The sequence below is a fragment of the Phaethon aethereus genome (genome assembly GCF_964289735.1).
Source record: "Phaethon aethereus genome assembly, chromosome: W".
Lineage (NCBI taxonomy): Eukaryota > Metazoa > Chordata > Aves > Phaethontiformes > Phaethontidae > Phaethon > Phaethon aethereus.
This window is the reverse complement of record NC_138581.1, coordinates 3,305,628-3,333,008: the sequence shown is the minus strand read 5'-3', so window position 1 is coordinate 3,333,008 and position 27,381 is coordinate 3,305,628. Positions and strand designations below refer to the sequence as shown.

Sequence of the window (27,381 nt, the reverse complement as noted above, 5' to 3'; positions counted from 1 at the left end):
ACTTAACTTGGATCATCTCTTGTTCATCAGCTTGAAAATCATAACAGCCCCCAAAACTGACATTTGATCTGAAAGAAAAAGCTGTGACAAATGGACAATATGTCTATTACTAACACGCCAACAAGTAATGATGCTTGTCTGAGCATTGTTCACAGCTTGATGTGCCATCGACAAGGTGGAGAGAGTGAAACTTTTGCAAAACGCGCAATTGAAAGTTTAGTTAAAAAGCTAAAGGAGAAAAAAGATGAATTGGATTCTTTGATTACAGCTATAACCACAAATGGAGCTCATCCTAGCAAGTGTGTTACAATACAGAGAACGCTGGATGGGAGGCTTCAGGTTAGTACAAGTGAAAATCAGATGTTTTCCTCCTAGTGAAGCTGGAGCAAAAGTGAGTGACGCAGGATCCTAGAGTGTTGAGGAAGAGTAGCTCTTCTCTTGGTCCCCCTTTACCCCCATTTGTAGGCATGTTTTGTGGCTGGAGCTCTGGACTGCTGCAGTAGTTGATCATTTTTTTTCAAAAGGAGCTGAAGGCGTGGGATCAGCCGTTCTAAATGAGTGTGTGTGTGGCAGTAAAAAGCAGGGTCACGTAACAAATTCGGCTGTTTATCCTGGTGTTTTCACTACAAGCTTCTGTTAGCTTTGTGTTGGTCAGCAGTGTGAAGAAAGACCTATGATCCCTTGCTAAGGTACTCCAAGGAGTCTGCACTGAGGATTTATGTTAGCCTTATATCGTCAGTACTCAGTACCTGTATAGCTTGGGTTGCGATTTCCTTGTTCCAGGACAGATGTCATGTTTGCTGGCTAGCTTTCTGTCTACCCTAGAAGCAATTTTTTTTTTTTTTTCAGTATAATGGATTGGCATTCTTCTACTTGTAAATTCCTTATAGTGTAGCTTAGTGCCTCGTTCCTCTTCGTCTGGGGCAAAGCTCCTTCATCATCCATGGTGGGGAGGGTGACCATACATACTACATTAAGCACAAATTCTGCTTCTGCCATTTTGTATCCAGTTTTTTTCATAAGAATCACAGTGTTGACTTAACTGTAGCAAAACCCTAATAGAAATTTATTTCTGTTGAGTACAGAACCTTGGGTAAACTGTACACCACCCTTTTTTCATATTTTGATGATGGAGAGAGGTTTTGTTGTTTGTCCTCTTCCAGCTTTGCTCCTCACTAAGTGAAGCGAAATGTCTTGCTACTTTCCCAATCAACTTTTGTGTCTAACTTTTTAGGTGGCTGGTCGCAAGGGATTCCCTCATGTGATTTACGCTCGTCTTTGGAGGTGGCCCGATCTTCATAAAAATGAACTCAAGCATGTTAAATATTGTCAGTATGCTTTTGACTTAAAATGTGACAGTGTCTGTGTAAATCCTTACCATTATGAGCGTGTAGTATCGCCTGGCATCGGTAAGTAGACTCTTGATTTAAAGTGGAACAGTAGGAATAAAATGTAAATGTTTTCCTTTTGTGTGTAGAAAATACAGGCCTAAATTAGAAACATTAACTTTAAATGATCTAATTATAAATTACTCTTACATGCTCTTGACCATCTTCTTAATGGAATTATTCTTTTACCTTTATTCCAAATGTGAAAGAACAGTTTGTGGCTTTTGTTTAAGTCTTTCTGTTGGCTTTGCACATAGTTCTTACAGTTAATGTGCATCCTAGGAATAACTTAGCATTGAGACTTGTGTTGTGGTGGAGGGGGTATAATATGTAGAGTCCGTACTATTAATTTGTAAAGGCTTATAAACTTATTGCTCAAACATTGTTGAAGATATCTCTGTATATAATCTTCCACACCCCCTTTTCTTTTTCTTCTTTTTAAAGATCTCTCAGGACTGACACTACAGAGTTCTGGTAAGTAGTTCTGTTTACTGTTGCATTTCTACAGGCACAAACTGTGTTAAACTCTTCAGTATGTACAGTTTATTTCTGTACATCTCTTTGGGAGGGAGTATAGAGAGCAGATGGAAACGCATTTGTCTCTCTGGTTTTGGAACACCAACTAAGTAGCATATGAGAGGCAAGTATTGATAAATTCTTTAAATTGAGGCTTCAGCTCAGCTTGTAGATATGTTCTGTTTTCATTGCCTGCCACTTATAAATGCAACAAAAAAGAGAAACAAAAACCTCACTGTTGAATGCTGCTAATTAAAAAAAAACCCAACCAAAGACCCAAAATCATGTGCACCTGTGATATACTAATTAATTGAATTGGGAATAATAGATGCTTATGATTTAATAAGGAATTTAACAAGAAAATAATAGAAACTCTGTAATTAATATGCAATTGAATGAAGCAGTCTAATAGTCTTGCTGTCCCTGAAACTTGAGAGAAATTGGACATTAAATGTCCAATGAACATTATTCAGAAATCTGAGATTGTGCAGCTGATAATTGCTTTATTTCAAAACTGATTTTTTTTCCTTCCACAAGAAATTCATAGAGGAGGAAATTTAAGGGTAATCTAATGATTTTAGTACTTTATTAGAAGTATTCAAGCAAAAATTACTTAAAATAAACCCAAACAGCCCAACAAATTGTTATCTTCCCAAGCTTTAACTTGTGTGCTCATCTCTGCTAATTTGCGTTGTTACCTGTGTCTTCTGAAAAATGATCCTTTTGTACAGAATCAAAGCTTACTAGCCAGCAGTTAAATAAATAATAGGTGTTTCCTTGTTGTGCTACTGTTTTTTCAGCAGGAAACAAAATTACTGTCAGGGTTTAATATATTTAAGGCTGCTTTAAAAATGAGCATGGGAGCTAACATAGTGTAAGAGTTTTACTTGAATATGCTCAAGAGGATATATAGAAATAAATTCTTGTAGTGGTGATGGTAGTAATTTCCTTATGCAGTATGTGGAATATTCTGAATTAGTGGGCTATGTTGTTAACTATAGAGTAGTGTTATATTGTCTTTGTGAATTTGATGTTTCTAGTCAATTTGGATGGGAGTTGCTTAAAATTACTTAAGGGATGCATGAAGTTTATGTGCTCTGTTCATGAATTACATTTTTTGTAGGAGCTTTATGTATGTTCTTACTTGTATATTAGGAATTGGTTTGTTAGCTAAGTTCATTAACGTATACTTAGGTGCTTGAGAAAAAGCACGTTTTTCCCTTTTATTAACCGTGTCCAATCACACAATGATGGACTAGAAAACAAAGTGCTGTTGGAGTCTACTACTGTGGGACTAAACTGCTTGTTTGATAGCAGCAAGCAAAATAGACAGTCTGCCTTTCCATCCAGTTGTGCTTCAAAATTTCCTGCTGCTGGCATGAAGTGTTTATTTGTAATTTAGAGGAGTGCTTTAGCAACGTTTATATAGGTTAAATCCTCCCCCGAGTAGTTTTAATAGCATTGTTATTGCTTGAAAGTAGCAGAGCAGTTTGTAGTTAAATCCTGAAAATAGATGTGCTTTGCATGTTTAACCGTTTGCTTCTTCACAGCTCCATCAAGCATGTTGGTGAAAGACGAATACGTTCATGACTACGAGGGGCAGCCGTCATTGTCTTCTGCCGAAGGCCATTCAGTCCAAACCATCCAACACCCACCAAGTAACAGGGCATCTACAGAACCTTATAGCACCCCAGCCATGTTAGCTCCTACTGAGGCTAGCACTACCAGCACCACTAATTTTCCCAACATTCCTGTGGCTTCAACAAGTAAGATCATCGAGATTATATGAAATATGTTCATGTAATAAATACTAAACTATGAAAATGCGAAAGCTCAAAGATGATAACTGATTTTTGCCTAAGTAGGTCTTGCATTGGAAATGTGCTGCTGCCACACTACACTGGTAAAGTGTGTGGCAGTATATGATCTAGGCAGTCTCCTAAGTGTTAACATACGGTTTTAACTTGCAGCGTAATTCGAGTAACTTTTCCTGGTGACCGAGTCTTTTTTCAGTGAGACTGACACTACATGAGTGTTACAAGACTGTTTTGGATATGCCAGAGGTTCAGTGATATAATCTTAAAACAGTTGACCACTGACAGAACATTATGGCTATTATTGGACTACTTGTTGTAGGAATGGAATAATTTTTATTATTTGATTACAGCAAGCGGGACAACAAACATATACTATAAGGTGGCAGTATTGAGAGGTTTCCAGATGATTCTTTAGTGTTCCACAGCTCACAAAATGAGTCTTTCAGTTTTAACCTGATTATTTTTATAGTGGCCCACTGTACTACCAAAGTGACAGCCTTAATTCATATTTTCATGAATCTGTTGGGGCGCTGTGTTGAGGTTTTTCTTACTTTTCTGTGTGTATTTGGTACAAGTGGAAGAGTCTGGTGTACCAACATCAAACTTCACACTTCAGCAGGACAGTGAAGCGTTCGCATGTTATGTATGCAACGTCCTGCAGCACTAACATAGGGAGACCATGAAGTTTGGAGTGGTTTTGCATACTTTTCATCACTTTAATGTCAAAGAGGTGTGAATGTAATGGATTTCATGTTATCACATTTGAATTATGGTGGCATGGTGTTTTGATAATGTTCTTTAATTTTAACTGACAGCTTTTTTGTAAAACTAATGACGGTTTTGCCAAGCTGAGATACTATGTCTGTATTTTTCTCCAGCAGAGAAAAAAGGATAGGCAGTTTAATTGTATTGCCTTTGCACAACAGTTTATAGTCAGTAACTTTTTCTCATCAGTGCTCTAATTGTTGGAGCCAAATGGACAGGAAAAAAACCTCATTTTTAGGTTTTAGTTCAAGTTTTCAATGTGTTAAATTCTATTAGCCACACCAGTTTGAGAGTGCAAGTGTACTTGTGAAACTGCTGATCAGTTTAGTGTTAATGGCTGAGCTGAAGCCTTTAAAAATCAAATTCTATTAACCTGTTCTGAAATATCTGTAGTTTTACTTTACAGCTTAGACAATTATTGAACTATTTATTTGGGATAAAAAAAGCCCCAGCAGCTTTCTCAGAAAGGAGTCCAGTGATGTGTGCAGCTCTATTCCAGCACTATTCTTAAAAATAAAATACTGTTCAGTATGTTTTGGAGGAACATAAATTGAAGCAAGTGTCCTCCTTAGGAACAGTAGTTGTAACATGCTGAAAATAAGCAACTTATTGGACCTGTTGTTGGCCTCTTTGGATTCATACCAAATCTACTCCAGCTATGCTATATTCAGTAAAACCTGGGACATCTCTTCTTCTTTCCTTTGAAACTGAAAAATGAGATGTGAACAAAGATGCAGTTGATAAACAGAGTTCTCTGCATACTTCTACTCCTAAAATATTAAGGGTGTCAGAGTCAAAATTAACTGATGCAGAGCATCTTGCTTCAGGTTTCCTAAGACACTCTGGTGGGTGGAAAAAAAAAATCCTGAAACCAAACGCGTAGGAACTGTGTATTGCAGTGCCCTTAGTTGGGTGTATTTTCCTACCCAGTAGTGCTGAGCTCTTCTTAATTAAAATCTTGGAACGTTCATGAATAGGTAGTGTGTTCTTTTACCAGGTCAACCTACCAGTATATTGACAGGTAGCCATAGTGATGGACTCTTACAGATTGCTTCAGGGCCTCAGCCAGGAACTCAGCAGAATGGGTTTACAGCTCAGCCAGCTACTTACCATCACAGTGAGTATATACATACGTGCACTCTTCTTAGTTTTCTAAAACCAGTTTCCAAATGTTCAGGAGAAATAGAGGATTAGAAGTGAGATGCGGAGAAACTCCCTTAAAAACCAACCGCTCCTTTCTTTTTCTAGATAGTACTACAACTTGGACTGGAAGTCGGACGGCAGCCTACACACCTACCATACCTCACCACCAGAATGGCCATCTTCAGCATCACCCACCTATGCATCCTGGACATTACTGTAAGTAGTGCAGATTTTCAAATCGCTTACCTTGGTTTTAATTCCATTGAATGCTGGGGGCTTATTTGTGATTATTCTTTCCCCAAAATCCTTTTTTTTGGTTATAGAGCTACCATTACTGTGTTCAGTATATTCTGACAGTTAAATACAAGAGCTTGATAGACTTTGCTCCATTAAAGCAGCAGAAATTACAAATTCAGATAGCTGTAGTGATACCTTCTATATTACAGATGTCTTATTATACCTAACAAATGAGCATTTCCTTTCTAAACCTCTGTTTCTAAAGCTTTGCAATCTTGTAGTAAATATTTCCTTTGCAGAAAAGGAAGCTGATTCAAAAAGTGTTGTTTGGATATTTTTCTTTCAAAACTTGGAAGTTTATGGCTGGTTTTGTTTTCTAGAAATTTTGAAGTCGTGTCTTAACAATGTAACAGTCCACATTAAACTTTGAAAGATGTGTGTCCATGTACACTAGCCAGTTTAGAAGAACTTTTGAAAAGTACTTGCTAATAAAGTGGTTTTGCCACAGCCTGATTCATGAGTACATTTGGCACACAAACTTAAAAATCTTTTTCATCTACAAAATAGGACCACAACCTCCTGTTTTAAGGTATATGGGATGGGAAGGAAAAAAAAAAGTGATCAAACTTATAGTGTGTCTAGCACAGTATATGCATTAGAAGAGTATAGTGCAAAAAACCCCCACCCAAATCAACATTTTTCTAAATTTTGTGGCAAAAAGCTAGAACAATTCTTTATTTCCTAATATAGTACTTGACCAGATCACCTGTTTGCAGCAGTTGTAGTTAGTGGAGGGGAGAATATACTGTGTGTTGATGTTAGAATGACTTTTCAGCTTGTCTCTATCAAGAAAATTGCGGTTTAGATACGGTTATTAAGTTTTATTATTTTATTCTGTTAGGATCTCACTTCATTTATCATCTTATTGGTTAGAAATACCAGGATGTAAAAACTTTAGTGGTGCTGTAGATACTCTATAAATGTTTCTCAGTGCATATATCTTTCCATAATTAATATTTGTAACTGGCTGGTGATACCACACAGAGCTTTTCTTGGCTGCTGCCATTTCTCACTTCAGCAAGTCACATGTTTTGACACCTACCAACGTTGTGCCTATTTTGACATCTCGTTGCAAAAGCTGCTGTTACTTATAATATTGTGTTTAAGTCTTTCCTTCTTGTTCTCTGCTGCCTGTTAGGAGCCTAGTTAGTTTATAAAAGTGGAGAAAATAAACTGACTGTCACCGAGACTGTATTCAGTATTGTTTTTCTTTAGAAAATGGGTTCTCTAGGGCTTTTTTCCACGTTCAGGGAGCATTTCTAATGGTCAAGTCCACAGCATGCTGGGCAACTTGTTCTGTGATTGATGAAACTAATGAAGTGTCGTTTCTGACAGATTTATATCACATGCCTCTATACAAGGATTCTCTCCTTGCCTGACTTTGGGGCAGATGTGAAGCCCAAGTCCTATTTCTGTTGCATCTCCATGCTACATCTGGTTTCTGCTTTTTCCTGGAGCTGAGTCTGGCTTGAACAGCATGGAGCCTTTCCTCCTGGGACACTAATGGAGCTTTGTGCTCTACTCAACTTCTGAATTTTTAGGAAACCTCTAAGAGTATAATTCTTCTGTGGGCATTTTCCTCCCCTGTCAGATTTGGCCAATTGATCCAGAAATTACTGGAGTTTATAGCATCTGACATCCTCACAAGTCTTTTTTTCATAGGAAAACAAATTAAGAAAGAAGACCTTATTTTGACTGGTGTAAAACAAATTGCATGTTTTCTTTTAAAGGGCCGGTTCACAATGAACTTGCATTCCAGCCTCCTATATCAAATCATCCTGGTGAGTAAAATCCAACATGTAATGCTAAGTATTGTGGAAGCCAATGACTTTCTGGTTTGAGTCTGATTTTTTTTTTTTTTTTTTTTTTTTTTTTAAATTGAGTGCTCTGCAATTTGTGAAAGATACCTTCAAAAGGGGAGGAAAGAAGGAGAGGAAACATTTTGTGATAAGTCGTCTTTGGAATTCAGACCTCTTTTTTGAAATAGTGATGTACTCTGTAAACTGAATTTAACCAGGGTGCCCAGGTCAAAAATTGCAACCCTCAAACCCACACTGAGCTGGTTCCTACCCTGGACGTGTCTGAACTCTGAATGTCCTTGATCTTAAACTTTACAGGGTGCCTGAAGTTGTAGTTGTGGTACAAGCTAGCACTATTGCAGGTGCGTGGTGGTATTCTGTTTTTAACAACAGCAAAGCTGTTGCCGGCACAGGGAGAGCTGCATAGTTGAAAAGCCTAAAAGTTTAACTTGTTTATTCGTTGGCCAGTGACTAAATCAGTACCAGAAATAAAACTGTTGATAATTGCTGGCTGAACTTAACTGTAGCTAAGTTGTATTTCATATTATCTAGTATGTCTTTTTCACCCTCTTCAGTCCTTGAGACTTGAGTGTTTATTTGAAGATAAAAAAACTGAAGTGAATTCCAGGCACCTTGGTTTATTCTTTTCTAATAAAACCAGAACAACGGTTTCTTAGAGATAAGTAGGTGTGCTGTTGGATGCCGCAGTTTGTAATGAATAAGTACCACTTAGGGCACTGCGAGAGCTCTCTTTCCTGTTGGCTTATCAGGCTGCTCTGTTTAGGTCCTGTCATGGTAGCTCTTCTCCTTCCCCTATTTTGAGTACACTGTAGTGCTGATTTTCTTTGCCCTACCCAGCAAGCTGCTGAAGTGCCAACTGTGTTACCCGTTTGTGGAAACGGGCCCTTATAGTCAGCAAGGGTGCCGAGTCCCTGAAATCCCTACAGACTTAAGCTTATGGCAACTTTAGGTTTTAATGTGTCTGAAGAGAGAAATTCGGTAACGCTGTAAGCACACACAACAAATTGTGCCCAGGGCTTGACAAGCCAGTTGCTCGCAGGTAGCGCACAAGCAGCAGATACACATGTACAAAATCACTTTGTGTGCGAGGTTTCCTCGCTTACTTGAGTGTTTGGGTTTTGGTAGCATCCTTTGGAGAGTCTGGGTTTCCCTTCCTCCCATGGTAGCTTCTTCCAAGTACCATCTTTCCTTTGTAGCCAGTTTTTCTTTTTAAAATACTACTAGTTCAAAGCCACCTCTTTGCTATTAAAACATGCCATTTTGTTCTGCTTCCGTGTTTAATACTTCTTTGTTTTATCCCATGCCTGACTTTCTTGTGTGCGGGTGAGAGAAGTATGTGATCTTTGATGTTTTTCCTCCATTGCCCTGCTTTCCAAATCCATCTTGCTTTGTGGGGAGGATAGAGAGAACTGATTTCACCTAGGAGGTAGTTCCTCTTATGTCTTAAGCCAGATCTGTCTGAGAGTTAATTTCTATCATCTTAGCCATGAATAGGTGTATATGTATTACTTCGTTATGCTAGGGGAGGACAAAATCAAGCTATAGTCGTAAGGTGCAGGAATGCAGATAGTTTACAAAATGTAACTGGAATTATAAACTCTGTAAGACTGGTATGATCTTAACTACAAAAACCCCTAGCATTGATGTGTGCCCAAATGAGAACAACAAGCCCATGTTCGTTGCAGTATGTAGTATTTTTCTGTGCTAGCAGACACGTCTTTGTCTATCTGAACTTGCTTATGTGAATGCACTGTTACTCTGAATGACAAATGCAGCCGCAGAAGGCTTAATTGATTGCCGGGAATGGGTTTATCGGGGGGGTGGGGGTTGTGCCTTTCAGTCAGTTAATTGTATATATTCTTTAGCTCCAGAATACTGGTGTTCAATCGCATATTTTGAAATGGACGTGCAAGTTGGGGAAACATTTAAGGTCCCTTCAAGCTGTCCAATTGTTACTGTTGATGGATATGTGGATCCTTCTGGAGGAGACCGTTTTTGCCTGGGCCAGCTTTCCAACGTGCATAGAACAGAAGCCATTGAGAGAGCAAGGTATTCTGCAGATCCCAAAAGCTCCAGCTGTCTGTGGTATTTGATAACACTTTGTTTTGCCTTCAGTGCGTGCCTCCCTTTTGAAATTACAAGTATGGTATGCTGCTTTTAACTGAATTAACTATAGCAGAGTATATCTTTCTAGGCCACTACTGTAATGCATTCAAAATGTGAACTGTGTGACAAAAGACCTTCACTGCTTTGCAATAGCACATTGCTTTTCATTGCTTTAAGAGGCTGTGCCTTCAAGGATAAAATTAGCAACTTGTGCCATTATGTATGCAAGCTGAATATTAGCTCTCCACACCACAGAGTGATGTGAGAATAACTGTGATTATCTAGGTTTGTCAGAGGAGCAAAGGAAGGTGGATAGCTAGTTGGATTTTCATTCATTCCCACCGTGCGTGTGCTAGGCTTTGATGTGGAAGCATAGAGAACCGAAGCAATCTTGCAGCTTTTTTTATTCTTTGAAACGAAAAGGAACAAAATGATACCATGTCTTCAGAAAATGTTGCAGTGTGACAATCAAAATGGTAGATTGCTATAACGTGATCCAAATGAACATACAGTTCTGCGTTAAAATGTGGCTTTGTATGTGTACTTGAGTGCCTTTCTGTACTAGAATACTTGGGGGATTTTACACTTCTGAACAGAACTGAATGTGTTTGGCATCCCAGCTCTGTATTGTCAGTGCATTAGTTGCTACTCAAATGTCATTGCTTCTACATTCTATGTTTCCCATAGATTTTTACATGGTATTACAGATGGTTTTTTACTTTGCAGATTTTCTGTAACTGTATACTAACTTATACGTAAGATAATAACTACAATTTCAAGTCCTTGTAGGAGTGGAGTGTAAATTAAGGCACCACAGATGACTGAGTGCTGGAGAATTGTTGATGGTGTATTTAGTAAAGGTCTGATTTATAGTATGTATGCACAGGTGCATTGGGACTGTTTTTCTTTTTAAGGTTGCACATAGGTAAAGGAGTGCAGTTGGAGTGCAAAGGAGAAGGTGACGTGTGGGTTAGATGCCTCAGCGACCACGCGGTCTTCGTTCAGAGCTACTACCTGGATCGAGAAGCAGGGCGCGCACCAGGGGATGCCGTTCACAAGATATACCCAAGTGCATACATAAAGGTTGGTTTGATGGGCCTGGATGAAACTTGTGGGGGAAATAGCATACATGTGCTTCTGGTAGATGTTAGGAAAGCTGAGAGACACTGAAATAAATGTAACTTTGCTTTTGATTATCCTTTAAAAAAAAATTTCCATTTGACAGGCCACTAAAGATGGCTTCTTAAAATGACTCTAAACTGAAAGCAACATCTACAAAAGTAACTAATTTTGTATTTTGTCAGAAACAATCTTGGTATCGGTTCTTTGTATTTTTACCCTAGCAGTTTTTTGTATTTCTAGCCTTACAGTTTTAAATTAACTGCTACTAAAATTTTTAGCATAGATTATCCATTTCTTTATTCTGTCTTCAAACAAGAAAAGTTGGGAAAGTATGTATAAATACAGTAGAAGAGTAAGGTGTGTGTTAATGTGTTATGAACATGAAGTGATCCAAATGTCACAGAAAGTTGCATGGAAACAAAATCCTTTTCAGGAGATTCTTGCTTGGACATGCCTCTGCCAGGCCTGAAACTTTATGTAGGACAAGTCACACTTGTAAAAAAAAAAATCATTTGTGAATTAGAGATAAACTGCTTGAAGTTTGCAGTGGATTGTTTTTTTTTTTTAATCCTCGGTTTTGCAGGCAGGTTGTGTAATGAAGGTGAGAGAAACCACACCGGCCTCTGTGTACCAGCTTTCTATTAGGAAAACAGAGTTCCTGTATATATTAATGCCAAGCCTGATCACAAAGATACAAAATGCCACCAACCTGAAACCTAGCTGCTGAAACTTCAGGCCTATCAATTATGGTATTTCTTTTAAATAGACTAACATTTCAGTAAAGTGGCAAAGAAGAATAAAGTCTGACAAAGTTATGCTTGGCTTCCATTTGTATTTGTATGCCTATTTTCTGGAAATCCTGAGATTTAACTAAAAAGTCAGGATTTCATTGGCTGGTGGTGTCCTTCAGACTTTGATCCTGCAGTTGGTTCTGCACAGGGTACTGCTTTAGCCTGCCCAGCTCAGCCAGGTTCTGGTATTGCCAGTGGTAATGTCCTATGAGAAGAGTCTCTAAGAATCACCTTTAATGGATTATTTCTGTTAGAAATTAAACTAGTCAGGGAAGGTTTGCTCTTACCACAGTGTATGGTGAAGCTGTGGAAGTTGCTCTGGGAGACCAGAGAGGTCCAGATTATTGGGGATGGAAGTCGAGGAATTCGTTCCTTCATTGATTTCAGTAAGTCCACATAGTTCGATATATGTTATTTTTTTTAAAGGTGTTTGATTTACGCCAATGTCATCGTCAGATGCAACAGCAGGCTGCCACTGCCCAAGCTGCTGCTGCTGCTCAAGCTGCCGCAGTAGCAGGAAACATCCCTGGCCCAGGATCAGTAGGTGGAATAGCCCCAGCCATTAGTAAGTACATTAACTGCTTGGTCTCCTTTTTTTCCCCTCATAAGAGCACCCATCCACCCACTGCCCCTGCGACAGTACAAATGAACTTGGAATCAGGTAGCAGGATTGGGGCGAGGTGGGGCTGGGATGGCATCGTGGTACGTCTGTATTCATTCACTTTGTACCTGCTCCACACACCAGTTTTCACTCTTTTTAAGTCTTCAGGGGATGTGGGATATAGGAGCAGCTGCTTCTTGTTGTACTGCAAGAAGTGTTGCAGTACAACAGAAAACGTGTTATATACAAGGTCAAATAGTATAACTCTGTTGCTTTAAACAGGGATACTTTTGGCTGCTTAGACCCAAGTTTGAAAAACGATCTTTGAGATCTAAGCTTGTAAAAATGTTACTTAAAACAGTTGGGATTGCTGGGCCACAAAGTCCTTGAGTAGGTTTAGGGAAACTTAAGATTCTTGAGAGGAGGAAGAGGAGAGTGTCAGGTAGGCTAGAGTTTTCTTAGTTACTAAATTCTGGTACTTTTAAAAGTGTAAGTACTTACATGTCTCAGCCTGCTTTATGTGCCATAGTGTTTACTGGGTTCCTTCTATTGCCAAATGGCTCTTTCCAGCTATCCTATAAATTGCTGAAGGCATTTTGGGGGATGTATTTAACTTCTCTCTTAGCCATACTTGTGAGTCAAAGTTTGCCAGCTGTGTTCATCTTTTTATTTTATTAGATGTAAATAGTGTAATTTGTTAACCTGGCTTCCTGCAGGTGATCAGTCTTGAGTGCTTATGCTGAAAACGCAGCATTTGGCAAACCTCAAGAATAAGTATTTTTGACCATACTTCCTAAGTAAGGTTTACATGCGTTCTATCACATAAGACATTGGGTTTCATCATGTCCTCTTTATTATAAGGAGTTTTATATTTCAACACCCTTTCAAGATTGCAGAATTATGAAAAAAACTGTAGTGGAAGAAATGCAAAATAATTGGTGTGTTCACTATAGCATAGATCTAGCAATCTGGATTGGCCTTGGCGAGAGGAGAGAGGGAATTGTACATGAAGAGCGAGCCAAGCAAACAGGAATGGCTAAACAAACAGATGATAAAGGAGCATGTCTGTGAACACTTACTTGAAAACTCTCCCGTTTAGGTTTGTCAGCTGCTGCTGGAATTGGTGTAGATGACCTTCGCCGCTTATGCATACTCAGGATGAGTTTTGTAAAAGGTTGGGGACCCGATTACCCAAGACAGAGCATCAAAGAGACACCGTGCTGGATTGAAATTCACTTACACCGTGCCCTCCAGCTTTTAGATGAAGTACTTCATACCATGCCTATTGCAGACCCACAACCTTTAGACTGAGATCTCTCTGCTGCACTGCTGTGGGCCATTACATTGTGAGGATGGTGGATTGTAAAATACAATTCTGTTTATAACCTGAAGATATATTTTACTTTTGTTCTGCTTAATCTTCAAAAACCAGGTTTTAAAAATGTGTTTGCCGCCTTGCTCTTAGCAGAAAGAAACTGAACATGCAGAATTTGGATTTCAGTTATTTTCAGAACTTAACTGTCATAATACATGGCTCAGGGCTTAAAGTGGAAAGTAAACGCCTTATAGAGACTTTACAATATTGGGTTTGTTCCCTCTGAAACTTTCCTTCTCTATTATGGCATCTTGGTGATAAGCCTCACAGGAGCCTTTTGTATGCAGAATATATATTATATATATATTTATATCTGAAAATTCCTTCTAATAGTTGTAAACATTTACCTTATAGCAACTTTAAAATTCCAACTGATTTGTGATGTTCTTTTTAGGGAACAATAGTTAACAGAAGACTTCTTTATTTTGTTGACTATCTTGTTATGATTTTTCCAGATTAAAACATAGAAGCTGCCAAAAAGTGAGGGATGAGACATACGATGTTGGCATTGATTAAAAATAGCGAGGAAAAGAAATGTGGCTTTTCCTTCACTAGTTTTTAAAAAAAGATATCTTAGATTTTTATTTATATAGACACGTGAGTTTTAAAACACTAAAGGAAATGGAGACTTTCAGTGCTGGCACTCAATTTAAATGTAACATGAAATACCCAGTCTGCAAAGTTGCCACTGAAATTGCATAATGAGTACCTAATGGCAGGAACATATTTTCATAACTACTACTGACTTCTATGATTTTACTCAAGCAAAACTTGGCAGGTATTTTAAAAAGTTGCATGACTCTTTTTACTTGCATATGCCATTAAATCATGTATAATATTACATCAATATTGAGGATCCAGTTTTTGTATCTGTTCACCATTTCCACTCAGGGCAAGATGGCAAACTTGTTTTTATACCTCTTGGTTATTTTAAGCCCTATGCCATCAATGACCGTATCAATTGGCAATGACTTTGTATAGAGAATTTATAGTAGAAAAAAATGCAAATGTATTGACTGTATGACAGATACAATATGTATGCTTTCTCTCTAGTTAATAGTATAAATAAAATTATCAAAACCCTGATTTTTATAAATTTAGTTTGCTTCTATTATGTAATTCTGCACCTTGAAACCATTGATCTTGAGTGATGGATTACTTTCCCTCGCAAGACCAGCAGCAGCAGCCAATAGTGGTAGGAATTTTTGTTGGTTTAAACTTGCCAAGAAGCAAGTCCAGTTTTTCTTTCTTTCAGGGCTTCTCAATAAAAGCATGTCCTGAGATTATCTCTCTTGGCTATTTGATGGGGTATGAAGAAGGGAGCAGGAATTCCTTATTTTTCAGCGTGTGTGTGGGGAGTTGGAGCTTAGTTAAACCGGCGTAGAAGTACGTAGGCTCCAACCAAAGTCCTTCAAGTGTTGCCAGTTCGATCTGTCTGCTGTGCTGAGCCGACCTGACAGCACAGCTGTAGTGGTTAACATAAGGAGAAGTCTTGGAGAGATTATTCAAGAAGCTTTTTGCCAAGTTTCTTTGCGTAGTTTCAGGAATATGTAGAGAGCTGCGACACACAGCGTTTAGGTATTGCTTCCCCGCGTACACTGAAATTCTTACGAAAGAGATCAACAGTCCCTGTTTCTGTCTTAGGCATGGAAGCACAGAACACAGATGACTTCAGAGTGATGGCCAGAAAGGGATGAGTTTTCTCTGTATTTTTATTGTCTTGCTTTCTTCAGATGAACTTCGAATGAGATCGCTTTTTTTTCCTCTTATGTGGCAACTTGATGTTTGGAAAGATAGTATTTGCTTTTCTCAAGGCCTTTAGTTTAAAACCTTTTTCCTTTTTCTCCTAATGATCTAGTTTGTCTGAAAAACAGCCTTCAGATTCTTGAGGAACACTTTCAGTAGAAGATTCTGACTGTATCCTCAGGGAAGCTTATTAACCAGCAGCTCGGTTACGCCTCATCCACAACAGAAAACGTGATTTGGGGGAAGGAATGAAAAGCCTGACTTAGACGTTCTTGCCAACCTCCCTCTTGAATTGTCTGCCGTGTTCTTACTGCTGGGCTGGAGGTGCCTTGGCTTTTGGGGAGTGTCCAGCCTTCTGACTGATGAATTGCTTCTAACAGACCGTCCATTTGGTTAGTCCGTGAGCTTACGCCTTATTTAACTTCACACCTTTGCAAGGCGTTTGTCTTGGTGGATGACTGATCTGTATATGGCTACTTCGCAGAAAGCCCTCTGTACCAGTTGCTTACGTTTCGATTGTGCCAAACTTTGATAAAATAGTGAAAGACTGCTTCTGCCTGTTGGTGTTCTCACCTGTATTATAGTCTGAAAGAATTCAGCTGTTAAGACTAGGGTTTTTTTGCCAATGTGTTGCAAGTCTCCTTAAGTTTCTACCTGCAGTGGATGATACCTACCAATGTCGTATTTAGATGGCCAAAAACGTTCAGAATAGAACAATAAAATAATGTCAGATGAGTTTATCAGAACCAAGAAATCATAGGCTCCACATCAGGAGAAATCTGAAAATTATGTGAGGCAGTAAAAATACTGAAATGGCATTCCTCTTACCCACCAGGCAGTTACCGGTAAGATGCAATCGTAACTATTAAAGGGCAAAATGAGGCAATCTCATTCTTTGTTTTTAATATGCCTTTAACTTAATTTTTGTACTTTTGATTTCTTATGACGGGGCATAAAAGGCAATCCATAATGGATTGGCAACCGCTCAGCAGCAGCACATTGAACCTTTGACAGTCTTACATTTATGTCTTTTTCTGAGAATCAAAAAAGAGCTACAGCGACTTGACGGCTGCGACGATCCCCATATGCGCTGTAGGCAGGGTTGTCAGAATCGCGTCTCCTCTTCAGCTCTGAATGTCTCAAAATTGGTGAATTCAACAAGTATTTTTTCCGCTAGCAAGCTCTTGCTTGCGATCCTGTTCCCATGTCTGCTCTGCTTAGTTCTTTCGATGAAGTAATTACCCCTGTGTTTCTCACCCTCAATTACGCACTCCTCAAAAAAAGCATCGTGCTGGAGTACTCTGTAATTTCACTTTGTGTACTGGAGAGCTGGGATTAGTACCGGAAGGTTTGGACGGCTTTAGCTGTGTTATTGTTAGTTTTGAAAGCGAGGGCATTTAAAGTTGACACGGAGGCGTCAGAGAGGAAACCTTTTCACTGGAATGGTTTAAAAATACTTAAAAACATTTCTAACAGGAATCCCTTGGAAGGAGCCATAACTGCTAAACGGCGCTGGTTAGAAACGGTTATTCCTTACATCACTTTTCTGGGCTTGATGAAAACGATGCGCTTAGGGACCTGGGCCCGCAGCTGCGATACCCGTCACTGCGCCAACAGTGTACTGAAGACCCAGGAAGTATTCTGGCTGCTTTATAGAGAGGGACCTGAAGTAGAAAGGAGACAGTGGGCTCCCCCAGTCACCAAACAGGTCTGTAGCAGTAGTAGTCGTTGAACCTGTGTCCAACTCCTGTGCCTTACCTTTGAGACCATCTTACTACTTGTGACACTTCTAAAGACGACAGCGTCCTCTCTGCCTAGCTCAGGAACGACTGCCTCAATTCTTTTACTAGGAACCATTAAATATTTCCCATGCCAGTGTATATAGGGGGGGCTTCTGCCCCTGAACCCTGCTAATGTTGTTTACGTCTTGATGGTGGTCTTTATTGAGACATCTTTAATCTCTTCTTTGGAGAGTAAGCGCTTTAGAAAGGACTGTCTCCTTGATCTGCATTTTTACTCTGCTACGCAGTGACTGGGATCGCTGGTCATTTTTTTAATGCAACCAGTTAAAGACAGCCAGATGGGTCTTCCTCTAAGTGGGATTCAGACTTCATTTAAGAAATCCTCTTCCCTGCCCCCTTCTCCTGTCAGGCCCCATGCTACTTAACATCTGCTCCATAAAGTTCTAAGATTCTTAGCTGTTAGGTATTGCTAAGGACACAATTTTTGAGAGGTTACTTCTTTTTTAAAGTAATACTTAAACATTAAAAGTGATGTTCTTGCCTGGTTCTGCTGACAACAGGAGTGTTTCCATGATTGGTAATGGGTTTTTGAGGACCATGGTGCTGTTCGTGGGACTGAGATCTGCAAGTTGCCTGGTGTAGGGCATTTGTGTTATTCATGAGCACTAAGCTGGTCGCTTCTACCCCTCATGCGGCTCGTTGGCACTTTGGTCCTGGAGAAGGAGACAAAACCAATGGAAAGCGCTTATCCAGCAGCCATGCAGGAGCTGGATGCCGAATGTAGCCTTTTGTTGTGCCATCCACCTCCAAAATGCTGTTCTCGATTGTGTGTTTCTGAAAATGATCTGGAGGTGCGACCGTGCTGAGGCAAAGCTGCTGCGCATGATGCCGCTGAGGTCCCCAAGAACTGACTTGACTCTTCAGCGCCGTGGAAGTTTCATTTGGTGGGACCTGGTGGAAAGCAGAACTACTGTTGACAAAATCTCCAGAGGTTTTGGTACTGCTGGCTGCTGTTGTGCCTTGTGAGTGATACATCGCTCCTAAATTTACAGGACTTGATTCTTTCAAGCTCACCAAAATCACCTAGTGCTTTCTTGCTCCAGTACCTTTTTCTGTGTCTTTTTGGTGAAGTTTGGTAGCACTACTAAGTCGTGATTCAGCTGGATTGAGAGCTGCGCAGCACCCATAACCCAAAACTCACCGTGAGAGGGTTTTTTGAGCATGAAAGCCTAGTTACATTTCTTCTTTTAGCCGTTGCCTTTTGATAAGCGGTCAACAGAATTCCCAGTAGTTCCTTTGTAGCTTACTGTATGTTTTTCATTAGACCTAGTTTGTGGATAATACACTGTAGTTAACTTTCCTGAAATTCTGTAACAGAGTATGTTTTTGATTAAAAAAGGTAAAGATTCAAATCTCTGGCTTCTTTATTTCATTCAGTGGAGAGCTTTTACCCTGTTTCTGGCCAGCTGTCAGGACTGTTTGCTGCAGTCTTGAACTGTGTCGTGGCGAGGAGAGCTCTCTGGGGCAGGACAGCGGTGGCCGAGGGTCCTGTTCTCCCAGTCTCCTGTGTGAGATACTTCGGTGCAGCCAACATTGAACCCAAACCCAAGTGCAGCGTCCGGCATGGTGGACTCTCTGTGCACCTGAAGGCACGTGGGTCCCAGTCCATCTTAAGCTGGTGTGGCACAGCACTTTTCTGGGTGCTCATATTAACGGGAATTATTTCTTTCAGGCCACCAGCCAAGCTGCGTGTGTGTTGTGGCCTCGGAGCAAGTACCAGATCTCTGCAGCCCGATGTGTTGGTGAGAGGTTGCCATCCTGTGTTAAAAGGTGCACAAGGCCTCTACTCCATCTGCTCCTGCAGCTGCTGGGCTGCAGAACTCCTCCCAGTAACTGAGTAATGTACCCGCTGCCACCACCAATCATGGGATCCAGGAATAAAGCGGGATATGGGTGATGCATTTCATAGAATCACAGAATCACAGGATCGTTTGGGTGGGAAGGGACCTTTCAAGGCCATCTAGTCCAACCCCCCTGCAGTGAGCAGGGACATCTGCAACCGGAGCAGGTTGCTCAGAGCCCCGTCCAGCCTGACCTGGGATGTTTCCAGGGATGGGGCATCCACTACCTCTCTGGGCAACCTGGGCCAGGGTTTCACCACCCTCACTGTGAAACATTTCTTCTTTACATCTAGTCTGAATCCTTGCATTTGCAATGCTCTGGGCCTCTGCTGATCTCAGTAAGCAACTGCATCCCGAGGTTAGAGAAAGGGAAAAAAGGCAAAACAACCCTCTGAACCCCAATGGTTTACGAGCATGAGGCAGGGAGAAAATTCCGTCTCAATCGTGGAGCCGGTGGCCTGTTTGAGCAGGAGCGGCTACATCAGAGCGGCTGCAGCGCGCTCCGTCCGCAGCTGATAGCTGTGGAGGGATGGAGGGGAGTCACCACGTGTCCTGAGGTGCCAGACTAATAACTGTAATGCAGATGGTGATACTTCCCCTGAAACATCTTCCTGGACGCACGGAAACACCAACTACTCGAGTTCTCCCCGCAGATGCAGTTCCTGTCGCCAAGACTCTCCTGTTCAGTTGCGTGGTTGGCTCCGCAATAGCCATGTAAACCAGTTTTCGCTCCTTGCCCCTCTGGAAAGCTTTCCTGGCACTGTGAGCCACCCTTTTGTAACTGCTGGCTGGTCGTGGCTCTCACACCGGTGTTACGCTCCAGAGGACCAAGCGACTACGTCCTGGCACAAGATGCTGAACATTTAACTCCCCTGGCGCGACCCCGCGGCTGCAGGCTCGGGCTAAACCAATGCCACGAAGCTAAAGTAGGACCAAAAAGTCTCAGCCTGCGCATCGGCCCCTCCTGACCTGCGGGTGAAGTGTGGGCTTCCCATTCTTGGCAAAAAGGTCACGAGTCTAGGTTGTGTTTTTAAATCTTTCCTTGGCTTGCACACACAAACGTTGTGGAAACGCAGATTTTTTCCCCGCTGCTGATGGCGTGCGTGCCGTCCAGCGTCGGGGAGATGCCGTCCAGCGTCGGGGAGATGCCATATGGTGTTGGGGGATGCAGCGCTGGGGATAAACTGCCTGGCTTTCCCAGCTGAGCCCTGGCCCCGTTGCCAGCTGCCGGTACAGTGTGTGCCCACGGCAAAAATCCCCCTTTCAGCCTCGGCCGTAGCCTTGCTGCTGACGCCCGGCCGGCCCCGCTCCCCAGCTGCAGCCCGCAGCCGCGCAAAGCCGGGGCGGTTGTGCTGTCAGATGCCACCAAGCGCTTGAACCGCGACCCTTCCTAATGGGGCTCGCACCCTCGCCATGCCGGCGCTCGGCGGCACGGGGAGCAGATGGCCAGGGTGGCCGCCAGGCCCCCGCGCCCTCCCGGGCTGTTGGGCAGCTCTGGAGCCGCAGCTCGGGCCCAGGAGCCGGAGGGGGAACCCCCAACCCGCCCCGGCTTTGGGCAGGACGGTGCCAGCCTGGCACGGCAAGCTGCGGCAATTGGAAAGCCAGCAAAACCCAAGGGATTCGGGGGTTGGTTTTGCTGCGGGTTTGGGGGTTCGGTTTTGTTTCCCCCTTGCAGGTGCTGCTCCGTAGCTGCTCCTGCGGAAGGGTGTGCGGAGCCGCTGTCCCACGCCGGTGCCCTCGGGAGCCTTTAGGGGACGTGGCGGGTCCCGCGGCTACCGGGGCTCCCCTGGCATGGAGGGGCTGGGGACGGGCGCCGCCGAAGCCATCCCGAGCCGGCAAGCGCTGCAGCTCCGTGGGGATGTCCCGGTGGCCACGGGGATGTCCCGGTGGCCACGGCCCCGGCCCACCTCCCCTTTGTGCCTCACGTCTGGGTCAACAGGGCCTCTGCGCAGCCCGAGGGGCTGGGGACGTCCCCGTCCCCGTGCCAGGCCCCTGCCCAGGTGCGGGTGCCGTTCGCTTTTCCATGGCGTGGCCCGAGGGGCCCAAGGCCGCCATGCCGGGCGCCTGGCCAGGGCGCAGCTGCGGGGCCATGGCCGTGCCCCGCGGCGCTTCGGGGCGGCTGTGCGGTGCCGGACGCCTCGGGGCCTCCGGGGCGGGTGCCGCTAGATGTCCTTAGTGCTCCGTCTGCCGCCGCGGGAAACGTCTGCGGCCTGCGGGGAAGGGGCCCGAGCCCACCCGGGGCCACAGCAGCCCCTCGGGCCCGGCCAAGGCGGCTCGCGGTGGGGACGGTGTCGTGGGGACCCGGTAGCTTCGGGAGCGGGAGCATCCCGCAGCCGGTGAGGACCATGTCCCCTTTCGGTCACGTTCTCCACGGCCACAGGATGTTAGCAGTGGAGGGGGACACCCCAGGGCAGGGCCTGACAATGCGGGGTGGTTTTGTTCGGTTGAGGAGTCTGTGCCAATCTCTTTCTCGCAGTAAATGCAGCCAAAGTGGCGTTATGCAGCACGGCCACGCCCGGGCAGGGAGGCTGCACCTCAGGCCCGAGGGCGATGGATTTGGGTGCTGGGGCCGGCACCGCAGCGCTGGGGGTGAGGCTGCTCCCCCCGGGTGCAGGGGCGTGACCAAGGACACCGGGCATGGCGGTGGCAGAGATGGGAACAGCAGCTGTGGGTGGTGACCTGTGGGGGCACCCGGGCAGCTGGTGGCAGCGGCTGGTGGAGGGGACACACCATCAAAACACTGCGCTCAGGTTAGCATGGGTTGGTGGAGCAGTCGCCAAGAAGGCAGCGGGCATCAAGCATCCCAAGTAACACGCGCTGGGATGAGAGGAAATGGCCTCGAGTTGCGCCGGGGAGGTTTAAACTGGGTATTAGGAAAAATTTCTTCACCGAAAGGGTTGTCAAGCGTTGGAACGGGCTGCCCAGGGAGGTGGGGGAGTTGTCATCCCCAGAGGTATTTCAAAGACAGACGTGTAGACGTGGCGCTTAGGGACACGGTTCGGTGGTGGACTCGGCAGCACTGGGTTGATGGTTGGACTCGATGATCTTAAAGGTCTTTTCCAATCTCAGTGATTCTGTGATTCTGCGATCACCCCTGGGTGCTCCTGGATAGTTACCACAATCAACTTTATCTATATATATTACTTTTTTTCCTTGAATTATGGTCACAGAGTTGGTTGATGACCCAATTTGACTCTTCCACTGACTTCAGGCAGCCTGACCTGCCCGGCTGCGCTGAACCATGGCCTCAGCCTCCACTTGCACGTCGCTCCTCCTCCAAGCATTGCGTTCGGAGAGCAAAGCTTAGACTTTCCTTTTGCTTCTGCAGCTTTGCATTCCTCCTCCCTGCCTTCCCTAACAGTCCCGTGCTGTGCTCCATGCCATGGAGCAGGCACCTGCCGGCCGCAGCCTGTGGGTTTTCCCACAGCCCCTTGGCACAGCTCATTTGCCTAAAACCCATCTGTTTTCTTCGCAACAACCTGCACCCTCAGCTCCTTTTGCATTTATCTATTTTCAACTTTACCCAAGCAGCTCCTGGAAACGCACTGCAACCTTGGGAAAAAATTGGGCCAAGAATATTTTGGAAAAAAAGAACCCCAAACATAAACCCCCTCATTTTCTGTTTAGACCAGTTAGTTACACTTCTTTCAGAGGTGGAGCGCTGTGGCACTGGGGTGGGATCCCATCTCCCAATTCTCCATTTCAACCATTCCAACCCCAAAAGCCAGCTCGGCTCCTGAGTCTTGGTGCGTTAGCGGTCTCATCCCAAGGGCAGCATCGCCCTTCTACCTGTGCCAGAGCTACGCCCACGCAGCATCCTCGCTAGGCACGGGGAAGGGAGTTTTGGTTCCACGGAGGGAGAGGAGTTCCGAGCGCCGCTCCCTGCCCCGGTGCGCCAGCCCACCGAAATGAAAGAACACCACAAAGCACGAAAGGGATTTTTAAATTTTTTTTTTTTTTTACACTTACAGCATTTGGTTGCCAGTTCCTGCGCTGCACCTACTGTCCCCGGCACCAAGTTGGAACCCTGCGGACAACGGAGCAGGAACAGCCCAACGCTGGCTGATCGGCAGGACCCAACGGGAGATGCTGAGCACGGGGACGCGCCGTCTCGGGCACAGCCTGCACCGCTCCCCGCCGAGGTTCATCCGCCTGCCAGCAAGGAATGTCTGCAACACGAAGCAGAAAACAACCCTGAGTTCTTGCCTGGGCAGCTGGGAGAGGTTTCCCCATCCCTGTTTCCCTCTTGCCCCCAACAAGGAGCCAGAGGAGGTTTCCCGGGGCAGGGGCTGGGCTTTCGGACCAGCAAGATGCTGCTGCAGGAGGGCAGGGCTGGGAGTCCCCCCGCGAGATGGAGGTCCTGATGCCAAACCCGCCTCGCCAGAGCCCTCCCTGCCTGGGGAGAGCCTGGCAGGAGCTCCCGGGCCAGCGCCGAACCCAGCCAGGAAAGCAGCTTGGTGCTTCAGGGGCTGAAAGGAAAAATTCAAGCTTAATGCGTCCTTAAAACTTCACATTGCAATAAAATAAAATTAAATTTGTTTAGCTCTAACCAGCCCGGCTGGCAGTGGGGCAGACCGGCTCATGCCGATGCCTGGTGGCGAGTGCTTCCCTTTCCACGACCAAGAGTTAAAATTCCAGGCGGGTTACTCACCCATCACAAGTGCATGGAAAAATAAATTCACTACAGCAAATTGAGGAGAACTGGGGTTTTTGAAGCCCGTGCCTGTCTTATGCAACTCAGAAGTAACCACAGTGCTACTTTCTCTGGTAAGTAACACATGTTGGAGGAGTTGGGATTTAAGATGGTTGATGTACATCTGGAGGTAACGAGCTTACATGTCCCCGCTGCCTGAGGTTTTATGTCTGAGGCCTCTTGCTGCAGCACTAAAACTGTCCCAAGACCCAGGTGAAGTGAATTTAAGTACTCTCTGATGTCTTCCCAAGACTCACTATTAAAAAGGCAGTTAAAAAGAAATATCCTCCTCTCCGTCCTGCTGAAGAAGGTGAACAGAAAGCTTAGATTTGAGGACACGAGCTCCGGGGCGGTGGCTGTGAGGACCCCAGGCAGATGCGCAGGCTCCGCCACCTCCGTATACCGCAGGGATGTTTGAGCAGTTGATGAGGAAGGAGGGAGGAAACATCCCCCGCGCAAAGCGGTCCTTGGGCATCCAAAACCCTCAGCTAAGCAGGAGAAATTCAAGTCGGTGCATTTGTGTGTACTGCCAAGGAAGGAGCAGCTTGTTTTTTTTTTCCTCCAAAGAATAATCAGGAATAGGTTCTCAGCAAAAAACAACTTAGCAGCCACCAACCTCGCATCTGCCCCACCAGCCCCTTCCATAGCAGCAGGCTGCAGGAACCAGCCTCCGGCAGCGCTACGTGCGGTATTTATAAACATGCACCTTGGAAGCCAGATGGCCTTAAAATGCCTTTTCCTATTAACTGCTGTCACTCTCCTCCATCCCAGGGAAGCATCCACCCGCGGTCCCGGTGCTCCGCTTTGCTGCAACCCCCCTGCCCGGAGGGGAACTGCTCGCTCCGGCAGGTCCCCGGTGGCAAGGAATGGGGAAGGATGCTTCAGCAGGGAGCAAGATAAATAATAAATGGGTACGAATATCACTAAGTATCCAAATACACCACGCTGTCAGCAACACTAGCCTACGGAGACCGCAGCAGGGCTCCTCCTGGGGGCAAAACCAGTCGAATGAGGCAAGGTAAGAGAAGGCAGCTCATGGCAGAGGGGACATGGAGTCCTCTGTACCAAGCACAGGGTGCAAATCGCCATCAGACTGGGGGGAACACAACAGGAGAGCCGTGCAGTGCTGTGTCCAGAGGCCCTTCGGTGACACTCCATGGGAGCGGGGCCAGAGGAGGCCCCAGCAACGCTCCGAGGGCTGGAACCCCTCTGCTGGGAGAGCTGGGGGGCTCAGCCTGGAGCAGAGAAGGCTCCGGGGAGACCTTCCTGCAGCTGCCAGGGCTGAGAGGGGCTGAGAAGAAAGATGGGGACAGACTTTTTAGCAGGGCCTGTAGCGATAGGATGAGGGGTGATGGTTTTAAACTAAAAGAGGGCAGATTCAGACTAGATCTAAGGAGGAAATGTTTCACAGTGAGGGTGATGAACCCCTGGCCCAGGTTGCCCTGAGAGGTGGTCGATGCCCCATCCCTGGAAACACCCCAGGTCAGGCTGGACGGGGCTCTGAGCACCCTGCTCTGGTTGCAGATGTCCCTGCTCACTGCAGGGGGTTGGACTGGATGGCCTTGAAAGGTCCCTTCCAACCCGAACCGTTCTGTGATGCCTGCTGCTGGTTGATGCTCGCAGGTACGAGCACATGCAATTTATCTTGCGGCTGCACTGAAACGACTCTGAAACGTGAGGCCCCAAGCATTGTGGCAAGCTGTGGCTGTGCCCTCTGGAAGACCACGAGTTGCTTTTTTAAAAGGCAGGAACTAACAGAAAACAAGATTCTTCGCACGTGAAGTCACTCAGACGCACCCAAGTGCGGCCCGTGGTGTATTAAGCACTGGGGAAGGCCCTGGGTGGGAGATGTCAGCCAGCCCCAGCCTCCCCAGGCTGCTCCAAGGGACAACCATGAAGACAGCAAAACCTTGAAGTTAATGGAAACAAGTCTTTATTAAGTAACTTTTAATATCAGAAAAATAAAACTCTTATAATTCTCTTTACAGCAAATATATAATATCAGTGCTTTGGCCATCATAAGTTAAAGGCCCTTTATCATAAAATATATGGTTTTTAAACTTTACTCAAATTGAATTTATAATCCCTATGACCTCCCTACATATACATAACAAAAAGTGTAGTAAAATTAGCAAATACTAAACTATATTGATAGTTTATCATTCTTAGTTTGTGGTTTATAGAAATGGTACACGCACCTAATGTCTGTCGATTCCTTGGCTTATTAGTTGCCGTGTACGATGCAATAAAATACAAAATACATGCTCGGTGAACCTTTGTTCATATCTACAAGACTGCAGCTAGAGATTAGGTTTCAATACTGACATGTAACTATTCTACAAGCAATTATAGCATTAAAGTTATGCAGTACATAATATGCCATCAAGGCAACTTTTATACTGAAAATCATAAAATAAAAACCGTTATTTGTAAACTTTTATACGAAATGTAACTCTTCAAGTGGAAATAAAAAATAAAATTTTCTGTATATTTACTAGTTCAATACACATAGAATTTCTTTTTATTATACTGAGAAAAAAGCTTTGTCTTGTCTTGGGAAAATAATGCTTCAAAAAAAATAGAAAAATCCACCAGAACTCCACTTTGTGTCTTTTTTTTTTGTTTTTGTTTTAATATATGCCAGCACAGATTTGGGAAGGTACTGAGGATGAAAAAAAGCTAGAAACATCCACAGGTTGAAATGTAAGAAGCGCATTCAAAATCCACTTTTTTTTTTCCTTATGATTGGAAAGACAGTTTTGAAATGAAGTAAACTGATTGCAGGGCCACCATCACAGCTGCTGTCATGAATAATACAAGGGCACGTACGCAACTCCCCCTTTTTCCTTTTCCTTACTAAAAATAAAATATATATTTATATATGTGCAAGACAAATATGGATTGAACATAAAAATGCTTCACATTTTGTACTGTAGACTAAAAAGGTAATTTAAGAACAGCTTGATCGGACTAACAAACGGAATGTCAGCATCCTCACTATCAGTCGAAGTATGTGCATCCCAAAGCCCTCACTGAAATGGGATGAAGCCAGCCAGACTTTTCCACATTACATTAAGAAAAGCAGCGGGTAGGAATTCACAAATCCAGACGTTCCTGATCCTCTGAACACACTGCCCTTAACACGTCGGGCAAAATAGAGGTGTGTCGGGCAACTTCTCTCCCCGCCCTCACCGTAATTTATTACCTGAACCTGCCAATTAACATCATCCATGTCAAGAAACCAAACTACGCTTTAAAAAAAAAAAAGGTATTTGCAATGCTGAAGAATTAGGCATAAGTTGTTGCACAAAGCAAAAAAAAAATTTCCCCAAACCTGTTTTTCAAAACTGGCAGTGTAAAGAAGGCAGCATTGGAAGTGTTGTTTGATATATTGATAATGCCACAAACCCTCCATGGCAGACGAGTACTTCTGCGTTCAGGCGACGAGGTTCATTGCTGCCAGCACACAGAAGTCAAAGCGCTTAACAGAGATCCTTTAGAAAGCCTGTAAAATTTGTTTTGCAGTTGTGTAATTGATCAAAACTTCCCCTCACTGTG

General features: G+C 44.0%; 1 protein-coding gene across 1 annotated transcript; it reads left to right on the top strand.

Annotated features, from left to right (window-relative positions):
* Nucleotides 1-90: 90 nt before the first annotated feature.
* Nucleotides 91-13,677, top strand: LOC309415250 (mothers against decapentaplegic homolog 4; the record flags this gene model as incomplete). Its single annotated transcript, XM_082012716.1, has 11 exons — nucleotides 91-339; nucleotides 1,235-1,409; nucleotides 1,833-1,862; nucleotides 3,455-3,670; nucleotides 5,484-5,603; nucleotides 5,735-5,845; nucleotides 7,657-7,707; nucleotides 9,612-9,795; nucleotides 10,767-10,935; nucleotides 12,192-12,330; nucleotides 13,466-13,677. 11 exons carry the CDS (start codon nucleotides 91-93, stop codon nucleotides 13,675-13,677), a joined length of 1,656 nt encoding a protein of 551 aa, XP_081868842.1.
* Nucleotides 13,678-27,381: the final 13,704 nt, after the last annotated feature.